This window comes from Psammomys obesus, unplaced genomic scaffold (genome assembly GCF_907164565.1).
Source record: "Psammomys obesus unplaced genomic scaffold, mPsaObe1.curated_primary_1811, whole genome shotgun sequence".
NCBI lineage: Eukaryota > Metazoa > Chordata > Mammalia > Rodentia > Muridae > Psammomys > Psammomys obesus.
Genome location: NW_026586550.1, coordinates 12855815 through 12866124, shown reverse-complemented (window position 1 = coordinate 12866124; position 10310 = coordinate 12855815). Strand labels below are relative to the sequence as shown.

The window sequence follows — 10310 nt, the reverse complement described above, 5'->3', positions numbered from 1 at the left end:
AATATAATATAATATAATATAATATAATATAATATAATATAATATAAATGATAAAGCAAAACCAAACAAATTGGAATATGACAAAACAAACAAACAGAAGGAAGAGCCCAAGAAAAGGCCCAAGGAAGAGATATAGCTGAAGACTCACACTCGCTCACACATTCAAGGATCCCATAAAACCATCAGAACCCATAATATATACTCAAGAGCTATAGGGTAACACATACATACATACATATAAAAGTAAAAGTAAAATGTAAAGAAAGCCAAGGCATTATGAGACAAGGAAACTCCAAAAGGCTATTGAGTTCACTTTCTGGTGCCTTCTGCTGCTGGGCATGCAGCCTACTCTTGAGATACTTTGTTTCTCTCCTGAGTCTCCCTTAGAGAAGACTAAGGTTATCAACGAAAGATAGCTTCTGAGGTGGGGACAGGGGCATTGCTACTGCTCCTTTCCTCTCTAATACACGTTGTTTAGGGCAGGCACTTGTAAAAGCAGGTCAGAAAGCTCTTTTCTGTGATGCTGTCCTATAGCGTGTATATATACGTATATATCTGTCTGTGGGTATGGTATATATGTGTTCATATGTGTGCACATGTGGATATGGCAGTATATTAGTGGTTCTCAACCTTTCCAATGCTGTGACATTTTAACCCGGTTATTCATGTTGTGCTGACCCCCACCTATGAAATTATTTCTGTTGTTAATGAATAACTATAATTTTGCTACAGTTGTGAATTATAAGGTAAATATCTGTGTTTTCTGATGGTCTTAGGCTATTCTGTGTGAAAGGGTTGTTCGAGCCCCAAAGGGGTCTTGACCTATAGGTTGAAAATTGCTGCTGTATATGAATGTGTACATGTGCATTTGTGTGTGTGCATGTGTGTGAGTGTGAAGGTCTGTGTGCTTGTATGTAATTATGTGTTCATATGTATGCACATATCCACACACCTATATACGAATGTTTATATATGTATTAGTCTGTATGTGTGTGTATCTTTGATATCTTTGTGTATGTGAGTATGTGTAGGACTGATTGTCCTAGCCATCATTCTCTCCACCTTATTTATTTATTTACTTGTTTACTTGTTTGTTTGTTTGTTTGTTTTTGAGACAAAGGCTCTCATTGAACCTAGAGTTGCTGATTGGCTAGACTGGATGAATCCTCTTGCCTCGGCCTCTCCTGCACTAGAACCACAATTTATCTGATAGACTTCCTGACTTACAGCTTTCTGTTGCTAGATCATTATAAAAAGTTCATGTATATGTTTCCACAGTGCAGCATGTCATTTGGGGAAATTGAATCCCTGACCCCACGCAATAGTAACTCATCCTTGGCTCCGAATCAATGGCGTCTTATTCCTTTTGGAGTTTTATCAGTGTTTTCATTGACAACACCATATCTCGCCCATCTTAGTCAATCAGATGGAGTCGTTCGTTAAGCATCTGTGCAACAGCGACAGACACTTAGAAATACAGAGGGGGAGGGGTCTCCGTGCAGGTGAGCTCACATAAACAAAAATGTGGTCAAGCACCACACTCTTCAGCGCTCTCTGGCGTAGGGAACAGAGCTTGCTAGAGTCTTCACCATGTGCCAGCGTCAGCATGAGGAAAGACATGCTCACATCCAGCCAGGCAAAAGACGACAGGCTTATACTTGTGATTTGCGCTCAACCACAGCAGCAGATTTCCTGAGTCAGAGTTGGTCTGTTGTCTTCTGAGCCTGTCACACTCAGAGACATGGAACTCTAACACTGCCAGTTTCTAGGACCCTTTAGCAAACGTACCGTGTAGTAGTCATACCAGGGGCCTCTGGGGAAATATGCACTGAGGTTTCGGGCGCTCTGAAAGAAAACACAGACCGGGTGTGGGCATTGCCATCTGAGATGGAGTTGGCAACCTGCATTGAACAGTGGCATAAAATGATAGAGCTGGAATTGGGTACAGGTGCCTCAGCTTTCTGTAGGCCACCAGTTCTGAGACCTCTGTTCCCTTCCCTGGTCTCCAGGGGGAGAAACTGCCTAACAGAAACCAGTACCTTCACTAAAGCCCCTTGAGGAACAGGACTTCAAAGAAAATGTCGACCTTCTGTTGAAGACTGATTCATCCTTTCTCTAAAGACACAATAGCTAAGGTTGGGTATAGAGCAGAAAAGGAAAATCCTGCAGGTTCAAAGGTATTTGAACATGGTTTGATTAGCTTCTCTAGTTAGTTAAGTGCTGACATAGGTACAGGTACAGAAGACATGGAGAAATGTTGCTTGCTACGTGTGTAACTATATGAAAGGAAGTAAATACCAGCCAGCCACAAGGCGACACCTTGTAGCAAGCCGTTCTGAGCACTTCAGGTAAATGTGACAGAGGCCATAAAAATCTTAAAACTACTTCCCATACCTCATCCTACACGTTTCATTTTAAACACTGGGAAAACAGTCATGTGTTCAAATAAACTACAAAACTCTTTTCACCTTGACTATTTCAGCAACTTGAACTATTGTCAAGAAAGATTTGAGGCAGAAAACCCAAGACACAGAATCCTACTCTGAAGGACCATAACAGACAAATGTGGACTAAAAACCAGGTCTCAGGATCTGTCTCACACCCTACTTCCATCTTCATATTCACTCAGCCTGGCATTTCAGTCCTTCAGGTCTCTGAGGACTCCATACTCACAGGCTCCAGCACAGGGCTGACTAGGAAGCCTGGACCCAGCAGGAACTGTCTGTCTATGTTCCAGGTCTCCCGGTCTGACACAAACCTGGAAAGGGAATGGAAGGTGTCACAGTCAGACCCTGACAGGTTTTGCTCTTAGTGCCCTGAGGAGATGTTCAAGTTAAGACCTGTGTCAGAGACACTTGTGTGTTCTCTGCCTCTGTACACAGGCCAGGCTAGTGGGAGTGAAATACCCTACATTACCCTTTGTGTCCTGCCTCTGAAATGTCCGTAATTGCAGAGAAATGTGCTCATGGACAAACTACTTCTTCATTATGGCACATTTTCAATGTGAAACTCTTTTTGTTCTTAAATCTTTACTAGAATGCTCATGGAGGTGACCTGAACAAATGGAGGACTAGAATTATAGAACAAAATAAAGTTATATAACAAAATAAAAGGAGGACACAAACAGAAAACAATTCTAAGGGACATTGGATCTTTTCTAATTTGTTTTCTATTCAATAGCTGGCCTTCCTTTCAAGACGAGTGGTAAGCAAAGCACAGAAGGACTGATAAAGGATGGTCTCTACCAGGTCAATACGATTAAAAGAAAGTCACACCTCAGAGTAGAAGAATTGTTTCTTCAACTCCCACTATGCAGGTTACATACATGGATTTAACAGAAATCCACCTTGACACTCACTCATGGAGAAGAGGCCGCACGACAGTGCTACCCTCCGTGTGGGCCTTGTACATCAAGGTGTAGAGATATGGCAGCAGGGTGTATCTGGTCTGCAGCACACTTCTGGAAATATCCTCAAAGGCGTCATCCCAGGAGACAGGGTCTTGTCTCTACAGAAAAAGAAAAGTTCTGTTCAGAGCACAGCTGGAACTTTCAAGGGCCTTACGGTCTCTGAAAGCTTATTCCAAATATTTCCACTCAACTGGACTCAAAACAATTGCATGTGAGATCTCAAGACCGGACTCTAATAGAGTTGTCCCCTGAAAGGTGCTACCCAGCAGTGCCTCAAAACAGATGCAGAGACTCACAGCAAACACTCGGCAATGCTTAGGGAGTCTTGTGGAAAAGTAGGAAGAAAGAGAAAAGGACTGGAAGAGGACAGGAGCTCCACAAGGAGACCAACAGAGACAACTAACCAAGGCCCAGAGAGGTTTGATGAGACTGAAGCATCAACCAAAGACCATGCATGAACAGGATCTAGACACCAGATATATGTAGCAAATAGGCAGCTTAGGTCTCACCTGTGTCCTCTAGTGAGAAAAGTGGGGACTGCATCAAACACAAACTTACTTGTCAGCTTTTTGATCACTTTCCCCTGACGGGACTGCCTTGCCAGGCCACAAAGGAAGAAAACATACTCTGTCCTGATGCAACTTGTTGAGCTGGACTGGATGGGAAAGAAAGCTCCTCTTTTCTGAAGCAAAGGAGAGATGGGAAACGGGGCTGGTAGAGGAGGAGGTATGGGACTACAACAAGGATGTAAAGTGAACCCTCCTCCATTGCTGGGGGAATGTAAACTTGTCCAACCACTTTGGAAATCAGTCCGGTGCCTCTTTGTAATAGGAATAGTGCTACCTCGAGATCCTGCTATACCACTCGACATATATACCCAAAATGTGCCCCACTGATCATTAAGGACATTTGCTCATCCATGTGTGATACAGCTCTATTCATAATAGTCAGAATCTGGAAACAACCTAGATATAACTCAATGGAAGAATGGATACAGAAAGTGTGGTACATTTAAACAATGCAATTAAAAACAAGGAAATCATGAAATTTGCAGACAAATGGAGGCAACTAGAAAATTTCATCCTGAGTGATATAGCCCAGAAGCAGAAAGACACATAGGATATATACTCACTTGTTAGTGGAAATTAGTGATATAATATAGGAAAGATGTACCAAAATCTATAGCCCTAAAGAAGTTAAACAAGAAAGACCCTAGGGAAGATGCTTAATCCTCATTCAGAAGGGCAAACAGGATAGATATTGGATTTAAGAGAAGACAAGGAACAGGACAGGAGCCTTCCACAGAGGACCTCTGACAGATGCTACCTACTAGGATATCAAAGCAGATACTGAGTTTCATAGACAACATTAGGGCAGAGTGCCAGAATCCTGATGGAAGAAGAGAGAGATAGAAAGACCTAGAGGGGACATGAACTCCACAAGGAGAAAAACAGAGCCAAAACACCTGGGCCCTTGGGGTGGGCACTGCAGACACCGATACTCCAACCAAGGACCATGCATGGAGAGGACCTAGACCCCCTGTTCAAAGAAAGCCCTTTGGCTGCTCAGGGTCCAAGTGGGTGCTTAGTAAGGGGTACAGGGTCTCTCTCTGACATGAAATCAGTAGCAGGCTCTTTGTTCAAGTCCCCGTGGGTGTACAGCCTTGACAGTCCACAAGGGAAGATGATGTTGCCTTAATGAAACCTGATAAGCTAGTGTCAAATAGAAGAGGAGGAGATCCTCAGCTCTCAGGGGACTAGGGAAAGGACATAGAGGGAAAAGAGGGAGGGTGGTTGGGAATGAGAGGAGATGAGGGAGGGGGCTGCAACAGGGATACTAAGTTAATGAATTCTAATAAACAAATATATAAATTAAATTTAATTTAAAATTTTTAAAAGAAAAGAAATCTATAACATCGAATACTCTAAAAAAAAGAATATTCTTAATACTTGTAAAACAGCCAATATCTTATGACTCTATAAGATATTCTTTATGTAACATATCAAAAATTCTTTGTAAATATATGGAATCATCAAAATAATATTGAAGTGTATAGCTTATAAGAAGAAGGCTTAATGGCTTTGAAGATGTCCCCAAGGAATGCAGACAGCAGGAATGATCTCGTGACCTGGGGTGGCATTTCCAGTGACATAGTATAGGGGAGCGAGCTGACAGCCTACCCTGGTCCCAATGGTGTTGTGGTTCCTGGAGAAGGGGTAAAAGGCACCCAGCTGCATCCAGCGAACACACATCTCATATTCAGCATCTTGGAAGAACCCACAGATGTCTGCCCCAGTCTGAAACAACAAGGAACAAGGTGAGCTCTTGCTCCTTTCTCTGAGACCCTGCCACCTTGTTAGGGAGGAGGAGCATGCAAAGGACACTTACATAGGAAATGCCAAAGAGGCTGAACTCCATCATGCCTGCAATGAGAGGTGCAGCAGGGTCAGGACAGACACTCATCCTCTGCCTCCTCCCCCTTCGCCAAGGACCCTACTCCCAGCCCTGTCTGTAGAAGCCCTGGGCTCAGCCCACACACCAATGATGGATTTCCCCAGCTGGTCCCAGGCAGCTGTGTTGTCTCCCAGCCAGTGTCCTGCCCAGCGTCCAGAAGAGGGGAATGTAGAGCGGGTGATGACGATCCCTCTCTCTCCTGTCACCTCCTGCACAGCTCTGGTTGGAACACAAGATGGTATAATGAAAAGAGGCAGGGGAAAGAAACAAATAGAGCCTTTCCTCCAAACCCTTGTGCTTAGAGTAGGATGGCAAATATTTGCTGCATCATTAGAGGGCATCAGGAAATCTGATTTGGAAGGGTTCTGCTGGCAATGGGAATCTTAATACCAGGAGAATCCTGTACATGCCTTTTCCTCATTTACAAAAACAAAACAAAAAACAAACACAAACAAAAAACTCATCATATGATGAACCCACCAGCTGTCACCAAAAGGTAGGCCTGCAAAAACGGATCTTAGCTATTTAGCCAATACTTGGCTTGCTATATGTGAGGGGGAAGAATAGAAATTCCTTTCCAAAGTTTCCCAAAGGACAATTAGTATTATACTTTGAATGCAGAACACAGTGAAATTCAATAAAAGAAAATTGGATATCTTATCAAAGTGTCCAGAAAAATTAAGAAACAAATAAAAATAAAATAGCAGACATCTGAAAAGATTATCCACTTCTGAAATGAAGGAGCAAAGATTCAGCCCTCCCTTTCCTGTTTTGTCCCTTCTAACTAAAGCTACTTCTTAGTAGTATTATCACCAGCAGTTTTTCACTGATGTTATGGTACATGGTTTAACACTTCCTTCTCAATTATAATCACAAAGTTATAGCTAAATTGCTCTTCAGCTCATGGAAATGAAGGTCAAATTAGGGAAGATAACCCCATCACTGACTGTCCCTTTAGATTCCATCAACTGGAGAAGGCAGAGGGCCACTCACTCGTAGGTGGGTCTGGTCTGGGACCACCCATACAGGCTGTGCACATCATAGTGCCGCACCCGGGAGCCATTGGGAAGGATCTGCTCGCTCTCCATGCACAGGGTCTTGCTGCTCAGGCCCCTGTCCCTGGCTTCCACGTCTGAAGAAAATGATGAAAGTCAGTGAAGCTCAGCCTTGACTCCGAATACTTGACCACTTTCTAGGAGATATTGAGACTAACAGCCCCTCCCTGGCTCCTACTCCCCTTCCCAGGGGCCTGAGAACAATGAACTTCTCTAAGCAGCAAGGGAACTGAAGGCATTTCAACATCAAATTCACCAAAGAAAATAGGGGTGTGGGAAGAATATTCAAATATTCGCTCTGGGCAGGTCCAGATACAAGTGTCATGATAAGATTTACTTTGATCTATTTGTGTGTGTGTGTGTGTGTGTGTGTGCATGAAAGCACGTGTGTTTGTGTGGCAGAGACCAGAGAAAGCATTCAAAACTCAGGACTTGCAGTTTCCAGTGGTTTGGTTTTGAGCCACCTGACATGAGTCCTCTGTCAAGACTGTACTCACTCGTAACTGCTGAACCATCTTTCCAGTCCCATAAGTTTTAATAAACAGGTTTCCCATGCTTTTCTTATTACATTTCTGTGAGAGGATAGGGTGCTCTACCGCCTTCAGCTTAGAAAAGTTAGATGTGGTAATGTCCCTGGAGGGTAACACCACACATCTTAATTATACTATTTGGAGCTAAGTTATAGATACGCATAACTCTAACTCCAAAGTCCATGAGCTCCATGCAAAGGGGAATCACGACCCATATCGGTGAGAAAAGAAATTCTGTAAGCTATCACACCACAGAGACATTATCGTAGTTGCATGATTTCCGGACAAATTCAGGAAAATTTCTAACATCTCCACTTAGATAGAATAATGTGCTTTCGTCTCAGGCCCCATTTAACCAAAACCATCCCAGGAAGGTGTCCTTGCTGGTCAGAGTAACACCAGGATGCCAGCCTCTTCTTCCTTCCAGCCATTGTGCCACCACGGGAGATTGCCAAGGTCCTTACGGGGCATGTAGGGAGGACGGTTCAGATCAGAACTGCTGCAGCCAGAAGGGACTGCCCCATTCACAAAGCTGGAGGGTTCGTTCATATCCTATGTATAGAAAAATAATGGATTATTTTTAAACATACTTAAATCCTGTGAGATGAGGAACAAAGAAATATACCTTCCATCTCAAGCAATCGCTTCTGTGTAAATGCTGTCCAGAGAGGACTGAACCACCAGGAAAGCACAACCCAGAAAGAACAATTGACCTCAACATGACTAGCAACATGATCTATTTTTCCCCTTACAACAAACCAGGTTTGAAGGAATTTCCATTCATTATTGTAAAGTTGTTACAGCAGAAACGTCAGACAAGTTCCTCAGTGAGGACAGTCCTTAAGTTTGACAGATGATCGGCACTTTGCTATATTTATCTCCTTCTCTGGAATTCATTATCACCTTGCTCAATGCCAAGGATCCACATACTGCAACCAACACATACACACACACTTACAATCCACAGGCCATCAAACTTCAGGCTCTTTGCCGAATCCTCAAGGTTGTCGTGGAGTTCTTTAATCTCCCTCTTCCACCACAGGGCAGTTGAATTACGGAAAAAGTCTGGGAAGGCCACATAGGCTCGGTATTGCTGTCAAAGTAACAGACAATCCACTTACTGTAAATGAACATGTTATGCGAGAACGTAGGCACTTACTAAGAACTTAATTCCATGAAATCTCATACATCCACAGTTGTACATAGTGATGTCTGACCAGAGCCTATGTAATATGATATTCCTGACTAATTAGAACAAATTGTAGAGTAAAGATATATAACCCCAAAAACATAACTTTCCAGTTTTTGGAGACCATCCATATTGTGCAAAATAGGCTGCTAAAAGTGATCCTGGACTTTGCATAGTGAAAACCTGAATTTAAATTTTCTAACTCGTGCCCACATGATTTTAACCCTGACCTTAACAAGGTTTCCAGACCACAGCTGCACCTCATGAACCACACATAGCTTCGACATCAGCTCAACACTTACACATGCCTGGTACACGGGAACATCTTTCACCTCCTAGCAGCACATACTGCTGCAATCCCTGTCACCCATATATGATTGTTGATAAAGGTCAGGCCAGACACTTAATCTCAGCCCTGAGAATACCAGTCAAAGGGGTTTCAGAGAAAAACTGGCATAAAAATAAACAGGCTGCATCACCGCATTGGATAACATCTTGGCAAGAGGAGAGCCTGAGACGTCCTGAGCCAGTTGAGTCCAGGAATGCTGTCATCCAAACAACAAATGCAAGTGAAGAGGAGAAAAATATTTAGGGCTGAAACCCAGGCTACGTGGCTCTAATACATGGAAAAGCCTACTCACAGAAGAAAGCAAATTAATAATACAAGACCACAACTAAAAGTAAAAGCAAAATCTTAGGGTCCAATGCAGGAGGGAAGCATGAGTGCCTGATTCATGCCTGAGTATGCAGCAGCCTTTGTGAGAACATAAAGAAACACAGAAAAAAAATCAAGTAACAGAAGACAAATACTGCAAACTGTTTTAAAGGAAAAGAAATGTCTTATTCAGATAAATGATGGGACTCTTAGAGCTAAGCATCCAGTTATGAGTTAGTAATCCTTAGCCCCAGGAAGCCTGCGATTTGAAATTGCCACTGTGACATGGGAAACTATGGACAGAAAACCTGAGCAGTCTGAGTCTTAAATCCCAAGGTCAATAATGCCAACATGATAACTTGAGTAAAACATTGTTACACATAAAACAATGCCTCTTAGCTGACAAGTGCAACAATGTTCCCAAGTTACTCTTCCTCACAAGTCTCTGTCCTAAGTGTATACACATCCAGTATCCTAGATAGAGCTGCATCTTCCTGGCAACCCTGACTACATTCAGCATCCACAAAGGGCTTTTACCTCGACTTGACTGTCCCAGTCTAGAGAGGGGTCCACAGTGATATTAGGGTAATCAGGCCAGACCTGTGGGGACAAAAAAGAAAGATCAATAGAAATGCCTCAGACAATATGCCATAGACAGAATTTCCTAGAAAACTTTAAGCCCTAGTCCTAGGACTTCAGCTTTCATTAAGGATTGTTCTATAGAAAAGTGGATTCCATGAAGCTCTTAACTGTTGTCAATAAACATTGGCTATAAAATGAAAACCGAGACCTCAAAGACCAAATGGAAGAGGTGAAAACCAAATATACGTACACATCATCAGGGTTTCTGGCCCAGGGTGAGGATCCTTGAGTGACCACCCAGTGCATACCTTTCCCCAGACAATGTCTCCGTTATTGGGGTATCGGATGAAGACGTCATTCTCCACACCCCGGGTGAAGGCAGGATAGGGCTGTGTCTCATTGCCAGAAATCGCTGGGTCCTGGAATCAGGGCACAT

General features: G+C 43.0%; 1 protein-coding gene across 4 annotated transcripts in view; it reads right to left on the bottom strand.

The window, feature by feature from the left end:
- Window positions 1-10310, bottom strand: part of Mgam (maltase-glucoamylase) — a 140639-nt gene that overhangs the window by 43279 nt on the left and 87050 nt on the right. For all 4 annotated transcript variants that reach the window (XM_055602126.1, XM_055602127.1, XM_055602128.1 and 1 more), the window contains 11 exons: window positions 10183-10293; window positions 9830-9892; window positions 8407-8541; window positions 7913-8000; window positions 6857-6995; window positions 5949-6082; window positions 5798-5832; window positions 5590-5706; window positions 3359-3507; window positions 2674-2758; window positions 1789-1845 (listed from right to left, as the gene is read on the bottom strand). In XM_055602126.1, the coding sequence (XP_055458101.1) occupies window positions 1789-1845; window positions 2674-2758; window positions 3359-3507; window positions 5590-5706; window positions 5798-5832; window positions 5949-6082; window positions 6857-6995; window positions 7913-8000; window positions 8407-8541; window positions 9830-9892; window positions 10183-10293 (1113 nt within the window). The remainder of the gene's footprint in view (window positions 1-1788; window positions 1846-2673; window positions 2759-3358; window positions 3508-5589; window positions 5707-5797; window positions 5833-5948; window positions 6083-6856; window positions 6996-7912; window positions 8001-8406; window positions 8542-9829; window positions 9893-10182; window positions 10294-10310) is intronic.